The 21,706-nt window shown below is 40.9% G+C and overlaps 1 protein-coding gene across 1 annotated transcript in view; it reads right to left on the bottom strand.

Annotated features, from left to right (window-relative positions):
• The window catches only part of LRGUK (leucine rich repeats and guanylate kinase domain containing), a gene marked incomplete at its 3' end in the record, with an annotated part of 110,887 nt that overhangs the window by 57,811 nt on the left and 31,370 nt on the right, over positions 1–21,706 (bottom strand). The window contains exons 6-10 of the mRNA XM_080665161.1: positions 18,727–18,851; positions 13,855–13,998; positions 7,381–7,461; positions 4,912–4,998; positions 3,057–3,163 (exon numbers count right to left, since the gene is read on the bottom strand). Of these exons, the coding sequence (XP_080521287.1) occupies positions 3,057–3,163; positions 4,912–4,998; positions 7,381–7,461; positions 13,855–13,998; positions 18,727–18,851 (544 nt within the window). The remainder of the gene's footprint in view (positions 1–3,056; positions 3,164–4,911; positions 4,999–7,380; positions 7,462–13,854; positions 13,999–18,726; positions 18,852–21,706) is intronic.

Genomic DNA, 21,706 nt, shown 5'->3' with positions numbered 1-21,706 from the left:
AAGAGAGAGGAAGCAATGGGGCAGCATTTGAGGGATCTGAGAACAAGGGAACCCCAAGCAGCCAATGGGGTCCCCTGGGAAGCGGGCAGGCTGGAGCTGCACATGCACCAAACCTGTACAGGAATGTTCACGGCAGCTGTGGTGTAACAGCCGGAAACCGGAATCAGCCTGGATGGATCGCTCAACTGACTGTGGTGCAGTGGTCGGCAAACTCATTAGTCAACAGAGCCAAATATCAACAGTACAACGATTGAAATTTCTTTTGAGAACCAAATTTTTTAAACTTAAACTTCTTCTAATGCCACTTCTTCAAAATAGACTCGCCCAGGCCGTGGTATTTTGTGGAAGAGCCACACTCAAGGGGCCAAAGAGCCGCATGTGGCTAGCGAGCCGCAGTTTGCCGACCACGGAGCTAGGAAAAGAGAAGGCATGACTTATAAGGGAAAGGAGATCAAATTGTCATTGGAGTTTTTACAGCAATATTTTGCATAAAGTAAAATGAAGTAACATCTTCAATATATTCAAGGAAAAATGAGCAATGGGCTTTATATACTAGAGCAAAAAAGACTTTCAGTATAAAGGGCAGAGAACACCATCAACAAGGGATACTGACCCCATAGACCTTCCTAAGGAATCTCCTAGACTAGAGAACAAGCTTCATATAAGCAAAATGACTCAAGAGACATTGATATAAGGGGCTGGGACTGAGCAATGAATGCTAAGCTACCCACAGAGCCAGGACTGAGTGACAGCTAAGGAGAGCGTGCAGTCTGTGATGGATATATGTTCTGACAATATAAATACAGCACACTATTTTTAAAATGGGGTGATTGACACTTAGATAAAATATATACAATAGGAAAATTCACAGAGACAGAAAGTAGATTAGAAGTTACCTGGGAGTGGAAGTAGCTGAGAATTGGGTGTTATTGCTAGAGTTTCTGTTTGAGGTGATTAAAAAGTTTTACAAAAAGACAGTAATGATAGTTGTACAACATTGTGAATATAATTAATGTCACCTAACTGTATACTTTAAAATGGTTAAAATAGCACATTTTATTCTATATATATATTTTACCATAATGAAAAATGGGGGCTGGGTAATGGGAAGAATATAGGCAAAATACATTCAATGCTTTCAGTAATCATGTTGGTGGGGGTGTTGGTGTTGATATTCTGATACTGTTGTGGTGTAATGTGGGATTTAAAAAAAAGAGTAATTATGGGATATTCTAGCTCCATCCTCTATGTCCTTGGTGTGGAAGAAAAGAAGGTTCAGATGAAATAGACAGGGGGTGAAGTAAAAGCTCAGTGTAATCTTGAAACTGAACTGCAAGTATCAATGTGAAGTGAGGAGGTACTTTATCTTCTATTTATAGATTGATACAGATAGGTCTATCTAAAAATAGATTAGATAGCTATAAACAGCTTGGACAGATGTAGATTGATAGGTACAATTAGGATAGAGAGAATAGATGAATACATGGATGGAAGGACAGAAGGAAGGAGGGAAGAAAGGAAGGAATAAATAAATAAATATATTCCTGGTTCGGTCCACTCTAAGGCCTAGAAACAATGACCAACTCTATAGCAATGATTATCTCCAGCACTCAGATTGTGATTGGAAAATACCATTTCACACTAAAAGAAACCAGAGCTTCTTGGAGAAATGGAAGATTTTAAAGTTCGAATAGGATTTGCATAAGACGAGTCTGCAGAACCCTGTCAGTCCAGAGCACGAAGCAATTAGCAACCACCAGGCCAGAGACCAGGTTCTGAGGGCTCATTTTAATCCTGTATCCTCACCCAATCAAGGCAGAGCGGGACAGTGATTCCCCCAAAATGCAGCACAAAAGCCCCAAGGTCAGGTGTCAGGGTTCCTCCTCTGGGCTCCTGGAGAGCTGTGTGCTGGCCCAGAGTGGGAAGGGCAGTCCCCCCGCGAGTTTTTCACAGTGAACACTGCTCGTCCAGGAGCAGCCAGCCTGCTTGGCCATTTGCACTTACTTGCTCAACAGCCAGAAATGATGACAAAGTATGTGTTTATCAGGCACTGTTGTAAATTTCTTTGATACATATTTTTATATAAATGTACCCTAAAGCATGAAACAACTAGCAATCTTCATAAACTAAAAAAGAAATACAATAAGGACATAAATGCTCCTTTGAAAAAAAATCAAATGTGCTTTTCCAGATGTATGCAAGTAAATGATAAATCATTTCACCTAGAGGGCTACCATAAATGTATAAACTGTCAATGTCTGTATTATTAAATTACATGTAAAAAATCATGTCCAGATGCAAAATAAAGCATTTGCTCTCTGTGGGAAACCAAGTGATGTACAGAAGCAAATATCACATGAAGAAGAGAAGCCATTTATAACCAAGAGATCTTACAAGTATTTTAAGCACGCCGTTGGGTCTTGATAGACTTTCTGCATTATACTTATAGCATAAGTGGCCATCTGCTCCGCCAGATCGTTTAGAAATGAAAGGAGAAACTGCGGTAATCTGTCTCCGAACTTAGAGGTGAGAGACTGTTCGTGTGTTCAAGCAAGCCAAGCGCCTGCTCAGAGGGCACCCACGAGACAAGACTGGCAGGCTTCCCTCGGGCCCGCGGGCTGCCTCCAGGGGCTCTAACAATCCTCATTCCCGGCATGCTCGCTCACAGCTAAGGAAACATGTACAATGGACAGAAATGATCACAATCGTCCGTGGTTCTATCCTACAGCCAAAAAACCTGACAAACTCTTTTTTACTCATTATTATTATCTCACTGTCCCATGTCACAGGATAGCCACCATTCAGGGGCCAAGTGAGAGAGGGAAGATGAACCCACTCACCACCACACTTGGGGAAACACCGAGAGAGAGCCCATCTTCAAACATGTGATGGATAAGACGCTGTAATCAAGCCAACTCGGCCGATCAGATAAACCCCTGGCCCCTTCCCTCAGACGAGGTGAGAAAGGAATGGGTTACAAAATAGAAGCCTAGGAAAAGGATGGGGTGCCCCGTGCTTGCCCCCCAAGTTCTACCCCGAGGATCCCTAGCGAATACCTGTCAAAGATCCTCTGTGGCTGCATCACGCTGTGGACGACGTGGGTCAGGTGATCCTGGGCTGCGACCACTTCCGGGGGAGGATTGTACTTATTCACTGCCAAAACCTGTTTCAGAAGCAGAAATGCAAAGGGAAACAGACTGCAATTCTAAAAAGCATACAAGGCTCAGATTTTCTTTAATGAATCAGCCTAGACATGCAACCAGGTAGAGAAAAGAATGCAAGGCATGCTCATGAATCTTTGTGCTCAGTCTCCAAGCCTACATAATGATAATTATTTTAAAATATTGAGCTGGAATCCCTCGATCCCCTACTTCTTTATACTCCCTGGCTTGGGAGGGAAAAAGCAAAAACAAAAACAAACCCTCTAAAGTCCAAGATACTTTTAATACAGTCACCATCCCAACTGTTAGTAGAAGAGGGAGAAATAAAATTCAGTTGCAGATTCCAGGTAGTTGATGCTGCTGAATTTTCTTCTTATGCCATCTCACTGAGAGCTATTCTGATGATCTCAAATTCTACCCAAAGCTCCTCATTTTTTAGCAGAACTTTCTCTGTCCAAAGACCTAGGCCTTTTCCTCATAAGGTACGGCTCTCCATCCCCTTGTTTTTGCCATCCCTCTAAATGCATTATCCTGTCTGCCACACCTTTCCTTAACCTATAGCTTTGAATTGTATTCCCTTTGCAAAACATTAAAGGGAAAGAGAAATCTAATAAGTGCCTTTGGTTGTGAGAATAACAACAGACTCCCGTCTATAACTATTTTAAAGCAAGATTTCAGAAAGGCATTTATAAAATGAAATACCTGCCTCTCTACATTAAACCTGTTTCCATTCCCCTCAAATGTGCATTGAAAGAAGTCCCTCATCACCAGTCACTAAAGCAAGACAAAGCCGCTAGCACAGATATGGTGGAGGGGAAGCAGGTGCTAGCTTTCGAGGTCTGCAACTATGTCCAGATGGTCCAGATGTATTACCTATATAATAAAAGCCTAAGTGATCGTTAGAGCAGAACGACCAGAATGACTGGTCGCTATGATGTGCACTGACCACTAGGGGGCAGATGCTCAACACAGGAGCTGCCCCCTGGTGGTTAGTGTGCTCCCTCAGGGGGAGCGCCGCTCAGCCAGAAGCTGGGCTCACGGCTGGTGAGCGCAGCTGCAGTGGTGGGATCCTCTCCTGCCTCCACAGCAGTGCTAAGGAAGGAGCAGTGAACTGAGTAGTAAGGAGCAGCGAGAAGGTGGGTGGTAAGGAGCGAGAGGTCCCAGACTGCGAGAGGGAAGTCTGACTGCTGGCTTAGGCCTTATCCCTGCAGGGAGCGGGCCTAAGCTGGCAGGCGGACATCCCCCAAGGGGTCCTGGACTGAGAGAAGGCACAGGCCAGACTGAGGGACCCCCCCTCCCCAGTGCATGAATTTTGTGCACCGGGCCTCTAGTTATCTTAAAAAGCAGAATTAAGGTTTTAAAATAACAGAGTAGTAATTCATTTGTGTACCTTTTGAGTATATGGTGGAATGACAATAAAATACATTTCATGATTAGTAAATCTATTTTAGAGTAGCACACAGAATGACACACCCTCTAAATAGAATAGTTATCTAAATTAATAATCTGCCAGAATGCCGCCAGCCTATAGAAATCCAATGCTGCTGCTGAATTGGGGTTGATGTTCACATTTGAAGAGGGTGAAACAGACTGATCCTAGGACAAGGAAGCACTCCCTGAACAAACCATTAATTCACATGTTGTAAATTAATTATGGGTATCATTTATTGATTTTATTGGTCCTGCAGCAGGCAGTATAAGCTTTTAAACTTATTAACTGAGAAACACATGAAATAATATGATTACATACCTTTTCTTCCACGTTAATCTTCTTCTGATCTAATTCTGTTAATCGTAGTAGCATAAAAATGACGAAGAACCAATATTCACAGTGTTCCTATTTGAAATATCAAGAGGACTATTGAATTGCCTTTGTTTTCCAAATTAACAAGCACCAGCATTCTACTTTCATGAGCATTGGTCTATCACCTGCTACCCTCCCTCTCTCTCTCTCTCTCTCTCTCTCTCTCTCTCTCTCTCTCTCACACACACACACACACACACACACACACACAGTCTTTCTCTACATTTTCACACTTACCAGCCCCATTAAATTAACAACTCAAATGCACACTGTCCCTTGCAACTTATAAAGCTCTTCAAAGTTGTGACCTTGTTAGTCTTCCTGTGAGGCAAGTGGGACAGGTGTGAGTATCTTCATTTCTAAAGAGCAAACCAACTGAGCCTCAGAGGTGAAGCATTCTATCTAAGGATCCATGGCCAGCAACTCGAACCCTATCTTCTAACTCAGCCATTTTCAACCTTTTCCATCTCTTGGCACACATAAGGTAATTACTAAAATTCTGTGGCACACCAAAAGATACAATATATTTTTTGTATCTGCTCTGACAAAAAAAAAAAAAGATAATTTTGATTGATTTACAAAAATAATAACAGTAATTACCTACCTTTTTTGCTCCCAAAGTGACTTTTTAAAAAAAGTGACTTTTACCCAGCTGGCATGGCTCAGTGGTTGAGCATTGACCTATGAACCAGGAGGTCATGGTTCGATTCCTGGTCAGGGCACATGACCAGGTTGCAGGCTCTGTCCTTGATATGGGGCATGCAGGAGGCAGCTGATCAATGATTCTTCTCTCATCATTGATGTTTCTATCTCTCTCTCCCTCTCCTATCCTCTCTGAAATTAATAAAAAAAATATTTTTTAAAAAGTAACTTTTTATATATGTGTACATAAGGATTGCTGGTACCAAGAATTAACCAATCAGATGCAACCTTATTATGTGACATGACCAATAATATGCAACTCTATGACCTACATATTTATGGTTCCAGACAGGGCATGCATACCAGATGGATATTGCTGCTTTGGCTGTTTTCACTTTTTAAATTTCTTTATTGATTTCAGAAAGGAATGGAGAGAGAGAGAGAGATTCATGCCCATGACCTCCTGGTTCATAGGTTGATGCTCAACCCCTGAGCCACACCGACCAGGCTTTTGTCTTTTTTTTTATTTGACAATCTAAGGGAAAAGAGGTCAGTGCTCCTGATTAATAATCAGGTATTGCATGTTCTAAAAATTCTTGTGGCACACTGGGTGAAAATTGCTGTTCTAACTCCAAAAAGGTTGAGTACTGCAAATAATGAAACATTTATTATTACTTTGTTATTTATTTATGGCTTTGTTTTATTTTTGTATTTATGACTTTGTTTTATTTTTGTATTAATTTGTATTAATCATGAATTATGAATTTATTTCACAACAATAAAATGATATTTATTTATGGAATTAATTCTTTATAACTCCCTACCATTGGCTATTTTAGGATTATCTGCCTTTTAAAAATGCAATCAACGTGTTTTGTATCATCAAGCTACGCCTCTTTGAAGGGAAAGATGTTGGTGATTGATGCATCTTACAGATTACAATGTATGTTGCATGAACAGACACTCCTTACGGATCTGCAGCTGGGGGTGATGGCTGTTGTAAGCTCCATTGCTTACTTTCCAGAGCTGCTTTTAATGCCTGTCACCATTTCTATACCAAGCATTGCTTTTACTTTTAAATCTTATTTTTCACTTTTAATTCTTTTTGTCATTCTAGAGATATTGATCACAAAAACAAAGGTACTCAGAGCTACGTACAAAGTCAAGGGTCTATAGAAAGGTAAGCGAAGGGTATAGGTAGAAAAGGGGATGAGGACAAAGACATAAAGAGGGAGGGCCAGGGCCAGGAAAAAGGATTCATCGGTGAAGCCAGAGCCTGCAAAGCAGTCATGGGTCTCAGATTCCTGGATGTGAAGAATCCTTGGGAAATACACTTTTTTTCTTTAATCATTTTACAACAACACCTACTTTCCAGCTATATGCAGACAATTACTCTAAGTATCTAATCTTAGACTCTCTTTCCCGTTACAAAACAGGAACCACAGTCTGTCCACACCCCAGCACCACCCATCTTCTAATGCAAGAGGACGCTGCTCCCCCATCTCAGCAGCTCCCTCCCGGGATCTTGGCCACCTCCTGGATCACTCACAGGTACCACACAGAGTGACCCATTCAGGCTTCACTTCCCCTGACAGAGGTGCCCAGGGTGCCTAACCCTTCTGATTGCTTAACCCTCCTGATGGCCTCCTAAGAGATTGAGAATGAAGAGAAACACACTGCACTCACATCCTAATGTTCTTTATCAAAAGTACTTCTTGAAGAAGAGCTCCAAGAAAGCCCTCACCCCCTCCCCTGATGTAAATGATCTCCTACCTGAATTGGATTTTTCAGAAGATTGAGAATTCGAAGGAGAGGTAGATTTTCAATGTATTCTATTTCACCCAGCTCAGCAATCTGTTTCATCAAAGAGACACAACAATATCAATGTACTGACTGCACAAAAACAATAGAAAGGATAATATACAAGGGGATGCCGTGGATCCTTTAAATTCAGCTTATTTTAAAAATTGCTCTGTCGAATATCCAGCCCTTTCACGAGAATTTCACCAAGTTTCACAGAACACACAGAACCTCTCCGGCTTAAGAATAGTAAGGTGCTCCTCATGCTTACTTAAAGGCAGATGTGAAACGGCACATGGAGTCAGAGAAATGGTACGACAAATGATGTGGAGGCTACCTGTTCTCCCCCCGCACCCGCTTCCTGAGCCTCCAGTTCCCAATCTGCCCCTCAGCACGGCTTCTGCTGCCCTGGCTCACTGCCTGGTGAAGCCTTCTTACAGCATGTGTAGTTCTTATCATTTCTTAAAAATACATTTTTTTATTGTTTTTAGAGAGGAAGGGAGAGGAAGAGAGAGATAGAAACATCAATGATGAGAGAGAATTAATGATCGGCCACCACCTGCAGGCCCCCTACTAGGGATGGAGCCTGCAACCGGGCATGTGCCCCGACCAGGACTCACACTGTGACCTCCTAGTTCTTAGGTCGATGCTCAACCACTGAGCTACGCCGGCCAGGCAGCTCTATAATCCTATATAATAAAGAGGTAATATGCAAATTGACCCTCACGCCCTCACATCACAAGATGGGTGCCCCCACATCATCACAAGATGGCTGCTCCCATGTCATCACAAGATGGCCGCCCCCATGTTGTCACAAGATGGCCTGCAGGGGAGGGCAGTTGGGGGTGATCGGGCCAGCAGGGGAGCAGTTAGGTGTCAATCATGCTGGCAGGGGAGTGGTTAGGTGTCAATCAGGCTGGCAGGGGAGCGGTTAGGGGGCTAACAGGCTGGCAGGCAGAGTGCTTAGGGGCAATCAGGCAAGAGCCAGCAGTCCCAGATTGTGAGACAGACATCCCTTGAGGGGCTCCCATATTGGAGAGGGCTCAGGCTGGGCTGAGGGACACCCCCCCCAGTTCACGAATTTCGTGCACCGGGCCTCTAGTTTTTTAATAAGAGATCATTATTTTAAAGAAAGATAAAAAAGAAAATTGTATGACATAGTTCTCAACATGGATGTTACACAGGTGTTTACCTTAATGTTTTTTGTTAAATGTACAGTTATGTTTTATACTCTCTTCTATGTAAGTTAAGTTTCACAACTTTTAAAAGTAAGGGGAAAAAGGTGTCCTTAATTTGATCAAGAATAGAGGTTGGGTTGCAGCATGCCTGAATTTCCCACTAAGCTAAAGACAAACACTTTTCCTTAAATTTCCTGTAGTTAGCATAATTACCGTTTTATTTCAAACTAGAGGCCTGATCACGAAATTTGTGCACGGATAGGGTCCCTGGGCCTGGCCAGCGATCAGGACGGGCCAGGGCCTTCCTTCGTTCCATGCCACCCCCTGGTGGTCAGCGCATGTCATAGTGAGCAGTTGAACTCCCGAGGGGACAATTTGCATATTAGCCTATATAGGATATAAATACTGAATTTGTGCAAAAAATTAATAAGCACTTTTCATTTATATTTCTCCCCACCCAACTCATTCCTGCAGGCATTGTAAAAGCCCCCCAACAGCAGAATCCTGAGAATTCCTGAGTTATCCAACCACAAAACGCAGCAAAATGTAAACTATTCCCAAAGCTAAATCAGGGTAAGAACACTCGCGCCATGTTCAAAGGATGCCACTTTCCAAGATACAACAAGAAAGGCAAATTCCAAGATACAATATACAACCTGCCCACATTAATCTGGTTATAGCAATGTTAGGCTAACACACAGCTTTTTCCATAAGATGACTAGCTTACCCCTTGGACTACCATTTGGATCCTCTACAAGATACAAGAATCATTATTTTATATTGCATTATTCAGGTGGTAGAAAAGTAAACTTGGTTCCCATTGGCTCAGTCATAACTTTCATACCATGGATTGACTTCCTTGTCGATACCACTCCTGTGGTTGGCCCTAACGCAAATGTCACCATGTCTCACCAAGTCCCGGCCACGGGCATTCACAACACTGCTGGCGAGAGTGGAAATTGGCACATTCTTTCTAAAGGGCAATCTGTGTTAAAAATGCATAAGCTATGACACCATTATCCCACTTCAGGAGTTTTATCCAGACGAAATCATCAGACAGGCAAACATTAGATACAAGAATGCTCTGTCTAATGTTTTTAGTAAAAATTAAAATATTCTAAATTCTGAAAGCTCCACCATCATGCGATTAAATGGGCCACAGTACAGTCACATAACAGGAATCTATGCACCCAATCCAGAAGATGGTGACATCTATGGTGATTGACCTGGAAAGGTCTTCAAATGTTACAAATAGCACAAACAGAATGATCATGGACTATGTACACTAAGATGCCAGATGGGATCACTGGTCTTTTGAGAGTCAAATGAAAGTAATCCAGCTTCCCTTCCAGTCCTTTCAAAGGTAGGATGAGGCTGGTAAGGGCAGAAGGGAGCCGTTGTGGAGTAGCCTGGCTTTGAGTTCCTATGGCTGCTGAGTTAGCCACGTGCACAGGTCCTGGATACCCTGCCTGAGCCTCCCTCTCCTGCAGACCTACCCCCACAGCAGACCCCCCCCCCCCCCCGATGTCTTCTCTCCTCAAATGCCAAGACCCATGGCTGTGTGTATCACTGATGATTATAGACGGAGTGGGGACACAGCATCCCAAATGACCTACAGTGAACAGTGCCAAAAAGGTTATATTCTTAAAGGAACGTTAGCCATCTGCTGCAAGAATGTCACACCAGCAGAGCTGGTCCCCATTCTAGTCTGGCCCTCTTCTCGAGCCTCCTCTGCCTGTTAGCTCCTCCCCATGCTCCAGAGGCCTGTCAGCCTGGGCTTCGTAGGGAGCGCAGTTTACATGACTCATCTTTTGCCTTTTCCTTCTGGCCATGCTCACCATGCCTTACCATCCAGACTTAAGGGGGCTGTGATAGATAGATGGATGGATGGATGGATAGACAGACAGACAGACAGACAGACAGACAGGCAGGCAGATAGATGGATGGAAATACATATTTGTGGTATAATAATACTAAGTCTCAGAAAAGCAAAATGGCATTCTCTAAGTAACTCCCAGACGAATATTTTGCTTCTAGAAGAAAGGACTGAGGTTACAATAGAGTTAACATTTGGGGAATGAGTTGTAAATGCTAGAAATGATATCAAATCTAGAAGGACTACGAGTAAAGAGTGATAAAGGCCCCCAAATCACCAGCTGATGATAAACATTTGCAAAGGAACTTAGATGTTTATAAGATCATGGGAGGTACAGCAGTATTTCAACAGCTAAAGCCAAGTGAATAATACCAGTGAAAGTGCTACTGATAAAACAACGTTCCTAACATCAAATTAATCACATGAGAAGTAACAGCTATGTTATGTTTCTTTTAAATGAAAAATTTCCACCCCTGATACATAGCATTCTCAGTAGTACTGGAGAAATCTCTGAGGAAATCTTTGGATGGCTCAAAGAATATTTCAAAGTACTGTGGGTTGCTCCCCAGCCTGCCCATTGGGGAGCCAGGGAATTATGTTATTGTTACGAACCCAATCATTGTCAAAGGATCCCCACCATTGGGAAATGTGGCCATTTTTTTTTAAGGGAGTCTCTTTAATATTTGAAAATTATGAACTCCTTCCTTCACTTGCTTTTTTCTTTAAACTCTTTCAAATGTAATTTGGATAGTCTCTTGAAATGGAAGAGAACAATATATGATTTGTGAGGTCTATCTAGACCAGCACTACACAGTACAGTGGTTACTAACCACAAATGGCACTTGGAATATGGCTAGGATGAATCCAAATGTCCTGTGTGTAAAACACACACCAGATGTCAAAAATCTTACTGTGAAGCAACAGAATATAAAGTATCCCATCAATAAATTTTTACATAGATTACATGTTGAAATTATAATATTTTGGATGTTTTGAGCTAAATAAGACATATTATTAAAACTAATTTCACCTGTTTCTTTTTACCTCCTTATCGTGGCTACTGGAAAATTTAAAGTTGCACACACATATTTTTATCAGAAAACACTCTCCTCGGACATTTACATCATACACCTTTCTGAAAGGGGGCCCTTAGTGTTTCATTTACTGTACTATCCTGCAGGGTTAAGAACGCTGACTCTAGAGGCAACAATGTACATTTACATCCTGGCTCTGCTATTTACTAGGTAAACAGCCTTAGACAAGTTACTTAACCTCTCTAGATCCCAGTAGCGATAATAATAGAGTTATATAATAAGGATTAAGTGAAATACATATAAAGTGCTTAGAATAGTGCCTTGTGCTATATTCAATGAATACCACAGTTTTTTTATGACTATAATTGTTAGTATTACTATTGCTGCTTTTCCTGAATCCTGAAATACACTGAGTTGGGATTAAATGAGTGCATTCCATATTTCCAACATTCCCTATATATACGTGACAATCATGCTAATGGCAATCTCATGAAAAAGACACTAAAACCATATGAAAGAGAGATGATGCTGGCTTCATAAGACACATGACACAATGAGCAAAAGTTGTCCATTAGAATTAACTTTAGAAATTGACAAAACAATTTAACGTACAAATCAAGTGAAAGTGAGGATGAACAGTCCTGCCTGTAATTAAATATCTACTTCTTCCCAGACCTAAAGATTGCCTTTTCTTAATTTTTAAAAACCTAACAGATGCCCTGGCCAGGTATCTCAGTTGGTTAGAGAATCATCCCGATATGACAAGGTTTCAGGTTCAATCGATGAATGCATAAATGAGTGGAACAACAAATCTCAATCTCCCTCTCCCTCTCTCTCTCTCTCTCTCTCTCTCTCTCTCTCTCTCTCTCTCAAAACAAGCAATAAATAAAACAATAAAAATAAAAACCTAACAGAGATGGAAGTTCATTGGAGAAAGAGTCATCAACACAGATGAGCACCATCACAGCTGAACAGAGACAGGTCTCCACAGCCTCACATCTCAACCCAAGTAGGACCAATGTCTCCGTCAGAGTCAGGCAAACTTTCATTTTCAAGAAGAAATAAAGATTCAACTTCCTTATGAAATCTTTTCCAAACATGTGATAGAAGTACACAATATGAATAAAATCATAATGTAGATTTTACTGCATAAGAAATCAGCTATAGGTACCAACTTAATATATCATGATCATAAGTTCAACTGATTTATTGAAAGTAAAGTATAATTAAGAATAAAAATTGCCTTGGCTAGTGGCTCAGTTGGTTGGAGCATTGTCCTGTACACCAAAAGGTTGTAGGGGAGTGCACTGGAGGCAACTGATCAATGTTTCTCTCTCTCTCTCTCTCTCAAATCAATTTTTTAAGAAAACATCCTTGGGTGTGGATTTAAAAAAAAGAGTAAAAGTCAACTTGTATAATTTGTCATACAATGTGCACACTAAGTCAGATACAGAAATTTGAATAAGTCCAATCCCCAACTCATACAGCTGGGTAGCATACACTGTTGTACCAAGGGATGTAAGAGTTCACCCCCGGGGCCTCTTTTCTTTCAAGGGCAGGCATGGGCCGCACCAGCCTGAGGCTATTCTTCTGTCTACAGTTTCCTGGTGCTGGCTTTCAGGCAGTCTTAACGCCATCCTTCTACACAAACTTTCATGTGGACACATTTACTTCCGAAGGTCATGTGCACTTGGTTGTAGTTGACCTTTAAAACCATGTAATAAGGGATCATCAAGTTTTCAAAAATTAAGAATTATAAGTATTTATTTATTTACTAGAGGCCCGGTGCATGAAATTCGTGCACGGGGGGGGGGGGAGGGGGGTGTCCCTCAGCCCAGCCTGTACCCTCTCTAATCTGGGACCCCTCGAGGGATGTCCAAATACCCATTTAGGCCCAATCCAGGGATCGGGCCTAAATGGGCATTTGGACATCCCTCTCATAATCCAGGACTGCTGGCTCCCAAATGCTCGCCTGCCTGCCTGGCAGCCTGATTGATGCCTAACTGCTCCCCTGCTGGCCTGATTGGCCCTAACTGCCCTCCCCTGCCAGCCTGGTTGCCCCTAACTGCCCTCCCCTGCCGGCCATCTTGTGGTGGCCATCTTGTGTCCACATAGGGGTGGCCATCTTTGACCACATGGGGGCGGCCATCTTGTGTGTTGGAGTGATGGTCAATTTGCATATTACCTCTTTATTATATAGGATTTCAAGTCCTCCCACAACTACTGTTCCAGGAGGTTTTCTAGAATGACATTTCTGAGCTGGCATTTAAGGTGACAGCCCTTGAGCAACCAATAACGGGTCCTACTGTGTCTTCTTAATGTCGACATGGAAGCCAACACGTGGGAAACACAACCTTACCTTATTGTCCTCTAGGTTGATCACTTCCAGGAAGTCGTGATTCTCTAAGCCTTGGAGGCTCTTGATCTGATTGTGGGATAGGTCCACAATCTTCAGGGCTTTTAGCTGGTCCAAACCCATGATCTTCTCAATCTGGTTATGGCTCTAAAATGTTTAAGAGACACTAAATGTCTTAAAGGCCTCTATAGGAAAAGGTGTAATGACAAGTTTTCATTCTGAATACTATCCCAAATCTCTTAAAATCAATAAGCCACTCTTGTCTGCCCCACCTTCCATTTCCATCATTCGCCTCCCTAAACACATATACACACAGCCCACAAAGAAATCTCAGAAGCTAATATGTATTTTTTAAAATTTAAATATGTTTTTATTGATTTCAGAGAGAGGAAGGGAGAGGGAAGTAGAGATAGAAACATCAAAGATGAGAATCATCAATCAGCTGCCTCCTGCACCATTGCCCCCTAGTGGGGATCAAGCCTGCAACCCAGGCATGTGCCCTGACCTCGAATTGAATTGTGACCTCCTAGTTCATCACTCAACCACTGAGCTACACCAGCTGGGCAGAACATAATATTTTCACTAAAGTTAAAGCAAGATGAATATTCTAATCAGCAGGACAGCTTTTTACATTGCATAACCTAAAGCCTAATGACAGCATAACTCCATGTTTATCTTTAGAAATGAAATTTATGCAGTTCTCTGATCAGCATCACAATAAATCACTTGAATACTGTAATTTCCACATACACTTTGTTTTCAGCAGTATTCTAAATGCACTCCCTTCAAGGAGTGAGGGCTGTGCTAGTCTGACACAAGCCTTCAGTTACTCGTGCTCTTGTGAGGTTCCTGCCTCACATATCTGGGCTGGACCTATGCTTTGTCCTAACCAAAGGACATGGCAGAAGCAGGCCAGTTCCAAGCCTAAGGATTAAGAAGGCCTGGCAGCTTCCCCTGTTGTGTCTTGGAGCCCTGCCTGTGGTGTAACGTAAGAATGCTAGCTACTCTATTGGAGAGAATTTGTGGAGCGGTCCCATGGGGAAGGAGAGGTCACATGGAGAGGCTCCTGAGATTAAATACAGAGGGAAAATCCAGCCATTCCAGCATACCATCTGGGCCCAGACCCCAGCCAATCTGCCAGCTGCATGAGGGAAGACCAGCAGAAGAACCGCCCAGCTGCCCCCTGCTCAGATTGTAGAATTGCTGGCTACCACAATGGTTAGCTAATAAAATTTCTCCATGCCACTACACTCGGGGTGGCTTATTATTCAACAATAGAAAACTAAAGTATGTTCTTCAATAATTCACACATGAACATCTTCTCAGACAATAAGCATAAAACAAAGATTCAAGACTCAAACATTGTTCTCTCCCAACCCTCATGTATCCATTAACAACAAATTATGATGATAATATTAATTTGAATTTTCTTTACATTTTCCAACATACTCATAACTCCATGGTTCCTTAATGTTGAGATGTAGTAAAATGCACAGTAAAAGTAAACTTTTAATTTAAATTGAGAATCATATTAAAGACAATTTTGAGGTTTCAATTAATGCTGTTATGCCCATCTTTAAACTTTTAATTAGCACTTAGGAACTAAAAAATGAAATTATGACCCTGGCCAGGTGGATCAGTTGGTTGGAGTATCATCCCATATACCAAAAGTATTCAGATTCGATTCCCTGTTGGGGCATGTATGAGAGGAAATTGATTGATGTTTCTATCACATCAATATTTCTCTCTCTCTCTCAAATCAATAAACATGTCCTCAGGTGAGGATAACAAATATTAAATTATAATATTCTCTTATCTATAATATTTTCTTCTGGGATATTTAATAGCAAGAACTCATTTTAATCCTATTTTTCTTAAGATTTCACCTCAATAATGAGCACAATTTGTGTTCATTAGTATAATTTATGGTTCTTTAAAACATGTTAATAGAATGTTGATGATCTATAAAGCTTGGGGTCTCATTAAACCATTTTATTTATTCTTACATATGTTGGAAAAATTCTATTAGAAGAAGGAAAAAATACTAATAACCCCATTTGCCTAAATTAAGTCAAGTTTCCTACTGTGCAGAGTTAAAAAATATTCAGGAAGTGTAATAGAAAAGAAAAAAGTGATACTAAACTTAACATGATGTCCATATTAATTTAACTTATTGAAATAAGACTTCAATATCCTACTTAAAATATGCCCACATATCAAGTTTATATACCCTATACTTCTTTGCAAAGAATCTTAACGTGCTGTAGATGTGGAAGATGCCCGTATAATTCTTTACAGCATCTCCGATGGCTTTCAAAGTGGTAGATACAAGAGTAGTGAGCCTTGGATGGTGTTCTCAGTAGTTAGAGCATCGGCCCCAGGCACTGAAGGGTCTCAGGTTGGATTCCCTGTCAAGGGCACGTACCTGGGTTGCAGGTTTACTCTCCACCCTGGGTTGGAGCATGTGTGGCAGGCAACCAGTCGATGTGCCTCTCTCTCATTGATGTTTCTCTCTCTCCCCTTTCCACTCTCTCTGAAAAGCTATGGAAAAAATATCCTCAGGTGAAGATTAACAACAACAAAAAGAGTAGAATAAGGCATAGAGAAATTCAATTAGATAGCCTGTGGTCATAAAAGGAAGCAGAGCTGAGAAATATTCAGAATCACACAATTTCTGAGTTCAAAGTCATCCAGTCCAACCCTTTATTCAGTGCTGAGCACACAGTGGACATCCAGTTTCTTCACAAACAGCTCTTGCTTGTTGTGTCATGACTAACAGGGTAAAGGGATCCTTTATAGAGAAGCCATGTCCTTAAATAAGTGAAATGAGAAATACTCATCTCCCCATGTGGAAGGGAAACAACAAATGGTCTTACTAAGACAAAATAAAGTTTAAAATTTGAAATGCATTGTCCTGACTTGCTAAGGGAGGTGGCTACCACAACAGCCCACCAGTGAACCACATTTCCCCCTTACATTTATCACAACAGTTGATGGTAGACAACTATTGGTGTGTATACTGAATTGTCCTTTTTTCTCTAAATTGTAAAATAAATTATTTTCAATAATAAAGAATTGATTTTCTTACTCCACAGCTTAAAAAATAAAAGCATTAAAAACTGTTGAAACAAATGTGTATCATTTCACTTTATGTATTTTATTAACATATGGAAAAGAAAACCTTCCTATTCTCAAAAACTTTAAGCAAAATTAATGATGGCACAAAACTGTCAGCTTAGATTACTTATTTAGTTATTGAAACAAACACTTAAGGATGAAAGTGCTACGTGTTGTTATTCTCTTTATCAAGATTTTAAAAATTGAATTCTAGAGAAAGGAAGGGAGAGAGAGAGGAAGAGAGAAACATTAATGTGAGAATGAAACATCGACTGGCAACCTCCTGCATGATCTTCCTGGGGATTGAGCCTGCAAAATAGGCATGTGCCCTGACCAGGAATCTAACCAGCAGCCTTTTGGCGTATGGGACAATGCCCAACCACCTGAGCCACACCAGCCAGGGCTATGTGTTGTTATTCTTAATAATGAATTCAATTCTTGTTCCTTTAAGCACACCCAGATCTCCTTCTATTGCTCCACTTAAAGTTAATGGGAATGCCAATACAGAAAAGATGTAAAAAAGGATAAGCTACAAACAGAACAGCACATGCTGCCAATAATCCTTCAAATTGTTACAACTTTAAAACGTGACTTTTCTTATAATTCTTAAATTTGCAATCCAACTTATCAAGTTCATTTTCATTTATGCATTTGTGGGCAGGAACCATGAAACCTCGGGGAAATGATTAAATTTCCCCATGCCTCATTCCCATCCTCAGTACTGGGAACCAGTACTTGATCCTCCCCTGACTCATTGTAAGGAATGAAGGGTCTTAAAAACACACTTCATCCCCAAGCTAGGGGAGAAAATTAACACACAGCCATCCATCAGCTCTCGGTGGTTAAATAAGACAGGGGTAGTATATTGTATATGTCAAAATTCTGCAGACAACCAAACATGTCATTTCAAACAACAGTTCAACACTCCTGTGGGAAAATTCACATAGGAATTTAATAAGCTAGCAGCCTCATGGTTTAACATCCTCCAGGCCCACCTTGTGACAGGTATAATAAAGAATAGCAAAGCCATCCAAGGTTAAGAAATAGGAGGGAGGAGGGAAGGAAGAAGAAAAAATCCTGGATAATTCGGAAACTTTATTATCAGCCCCCAAATTAGTGAGCAATGCTGTTCTTTCATAAATACTGTGTAGTTGGGACTATTATGATCCTCCCAATTTTTTGTAAATTACCTTTTCATTGAGTCGTAGTCACATAACATGTTCTATAGCTAAAGAAGAGTACTCTCTATGGGGAAAAATAGCCAAGTTTTCACTCTCTGATTGGAACTGTTCATCTATTCTCAGTACTAATTCTGGCTGTTAGAAGGAGAGACTAGCATATATTAATACAAAAAGACGGCAAAACTTCAGTGCCCAGAGAACATCTTGTGGTTCATTTGAAAGCAAGAGTGTTAACATCAATAAATATAATGCTTAAATAAGCATAAATGTTCTTTTACCAGTAAGACATTATAAAACGTATTTTTAAGTAATTGTTAAAAGTATGCCTTTCTCAATGCAAAATATCAATCTTTTGAAAAAAATCGAATTTGGATACCAAATTGGAAAATCATTTTTCTTTAGCCTGAAATATTGATATCTCATGGACACACACACACAGATACAGCAAAGAATAAACACAACTGAAGACAATACCATACCATTAAGGAATTCTCTCTTTATAAAGCTGAAAATAAACAATTCTAAATCATGCCTTTACTAAGATGTTAACTAGTACTCCCAATGTTGCCAGACTCACCAGACAGAGGATTTTGATGGGCAGCTCACCCAGGCCGCTGATGGTTGTGATCTTGTTCTTGGCCAAGCTGAGGTGAGTCAGGCTGCTGCACAGCTCTAACCCGCTGATTTCTTCTATCGCGTTGCCTATGTACCAGGACTACGTTTAAGGAAAATGTTGTTCAAAACATTTTAGAGAAAACAAGAACCACTGGTAAATCAGGCAATAGCAAAAACAGAGCAGTATTATATGTCAATGTAGCATGAACATGTTTTTGAAACATATTTTTCACATAGAAGTTAATACCAGCACAACTTAAAAGTAACTTTTTAAAAAATCCTCGTGCGAGGATGTTTAGAGAGAGAGAGACACATGAGGTGAGAGAGAAACATCAATCGGTCGCCTCCCGTATGTTCCCCTGACCAGGGATCAAGCCTGAAACCTAGGTATGTGCCCTGACCGGCAATCCAACCTGTCACCCCGTGGTGTACGGGACGATGCTCCAACCAACGGAGCCACCCAGCTAGGGTGAAAATGAAACAGTCATATTTGCATTGACATGTGACTCACTTAATGGGCGAGGAAAGAAAGTTCAGAGAGGCTCACGGCTGCCTCCTCCGTGGTGTGCTTTCCTTGGCTCCTCACAGGTCTCTATGAGAAACTCCAGTGCTTCCCACAGGCTGGACTTCTGAATTGAATAGCCCTAGAGAGGCAACATGTGGCAAGCTTTCTCATCATCAAAACCAGGGTCACAGCCTGGAAAATGAGTGGCATCTGTAGCCAATGAGTGGGAAGAAAAAGCCAATGTCTTGGTAAAGAGAGAAACATCCCTTTCTCTTCTCCCTTTAAAAAAAAATGAAGCCAAAACTCTGCCTTAATTTCCTAATCCCTTGACTAAGTTTCTATTCATTGCTAAAATTTTAACCTATCTTCTGTGTTCCATCCGTGTAGGCACCTAAAACCATCATCTCAAAGTCACCAAGTCTTCTTGCCTCTCTCTGTCTTTAATCTCTTTGGCAAATTTCTGGATTTGATACCATTTCCCCACTAAAGTTCAGTTTTCCCTTGAAAGTAGCCTAAGACATCACCATTTTCTCAGTCACTTGTAATCTTTAGGGCATGCAATCCATCACCAAACCTAGCTCTTTTTTTTACTTTAAAACATCTCTTTAATTATTCCCTTCTTTTTCATTCATTCCTCTGCTAACTTAATTAAGCTTTAGCACTAATGGGTACCTCCAACATCCTGTCTCCAAGTCACTTCACACACTGTAGTCAGGTTAATTTTTTTTTCCAAAATATTGGCTGGGTATTACACTTCAATTAAAAAATTCTCATAGGATGAATCCCAAATCCCTCACCCAGCATTTAGGCCTCTTCACTTTAAGCAAACCAGTTAGTCAATTTCATCCCCATTACAATCCAATGAGAGTTCTCCACTTCTGCCGGTGAACATTCTCAGTGGGTCTGGGAGGTACCAATAACGTTACTGCTTGGCAATGTTATTGTTTCTTCATTCTGCTTTCCAGCTCCTTTCTAAACCCTGCCTGTTCTTCAGGCTCAATGTCAAATCCCACTTTTCCCCCTTTTTTTAAACATTCATATTCAACCAACATCTTAAGTATTTTTTTGGGAGATAACCTCATTTTCTTATTTCTTTTTTATTACTTCTTAATTGCATAAGTAAGTACAAATGATAGTTTGGAAGAACATATTCACAACATATAGAATAGGCAAAAGATTACTATCTAGAGTACATAAAGAAACGCCACAAACTAACAGAGAAAAAGGAGAAAACAACCCAATTGAGAACGAAGAATATGTTCAGGCTATTCCCAGGTAGTTTTCAGAAGAGCAAATCCAAGTGGCCAATAAACATGTGAAAAGACACTTCACCTGAAGTCAGAGAATACAAATTAAGACAAGATGCCATTCTTCACCCACCAGCGTAGCAAACATATGAAAGTTTTAAAGGGTGTAAAGGTTCTAAAAAACAGATACTTTCATAGTACTGAGTGAGAAGGTTCATTATGATGCAGCCACCTTGGAGATGATTTGGCAGTAAATAAGTCACAGCAATTTCCCTTCTTGGAGTCCACTCTAGACAAATCACCGCTTCCTTGAAGCCTTTTCTGTTCAATTTCTAACCCCCAGCTACCTCCTTCCATGAGTCACAGAATCAACAATCATGGAATTAATTTTTTTAAAGGGGCAGGAAGGGTTTGTGAGCATCACAAAAACATGTATTTTGCCTCATAATATTTTGTAGTTATGGTAACTCCACTACTTGAGTTATGTGACTTCTTTCTGCTCAGATGTTTCATTTGCAAAGTGAAGAGAACGCCAGATTGCCCCAAAGCCCAGAAGTTAGATCATCAGAAAAAAACTAGAAACTGGGTGTGAATGAGTTGCACAAACCATAAAACACTTAGCAATTGTAGGGCATGCTATCATTCCTGAATTACGAGCAAGTGAGGCCAAGGAGTCCAATCCTCTCCCACTTGGCCAACAGCATGAATGGAAGATTCAAGGCCAGGACTGATTCTGAAAAGAACTAGGCTGCAGAAAGAGGAAAATTAGGAAACTAGAAGCAACGGCGAGAAAATGTTGCCAGATAAACCAGAAATTCCTAGATTTTCTTCACCGGTTTCATTCACATTCAATTGTTGGGTGAAAACATAGTTCTGCTTGTCGTCAATATGCATTTTCAAATCTCCTTGCATACAGCTTCCTGCACAGAGACCTCAAAGCTCCCCAATGCTATGGCTATGCTCCTTTCAGCTCCCATTTTCTTTAGCTATTTAAGCAATTCTTCTATTACTAAACCAAAGACCAGAGCTTTGCAGATAAGGGTTGTAACAAAGGATGTGAAATGTAGGACATGGGAAATTAAACTCTCACACAGCCTGATGAAATAAAGTATCTTTGGAGTAGGCAATCTTTGGGCAAGAAAACCATCAGATGACCATCTGTCTCAGTTTAGCAGAGGGAGCACTAGTCC

Source organism: Plecotus auritus (assembly GCF_963455305.1).
Source record: "Plecotus auritus genome assembly, chromosome: 4".
Lineage (NCBI taxonomy): Eukaryota > Metazoa > Chordata > Mammalia > Chiroptera > Vespertilionidae > Plecotus > Plecotus auritus.
Note: the sequence above shows the minus strand (reverse complement) of the source record. Positions and strands in the feature narration are given on the sequence as shown.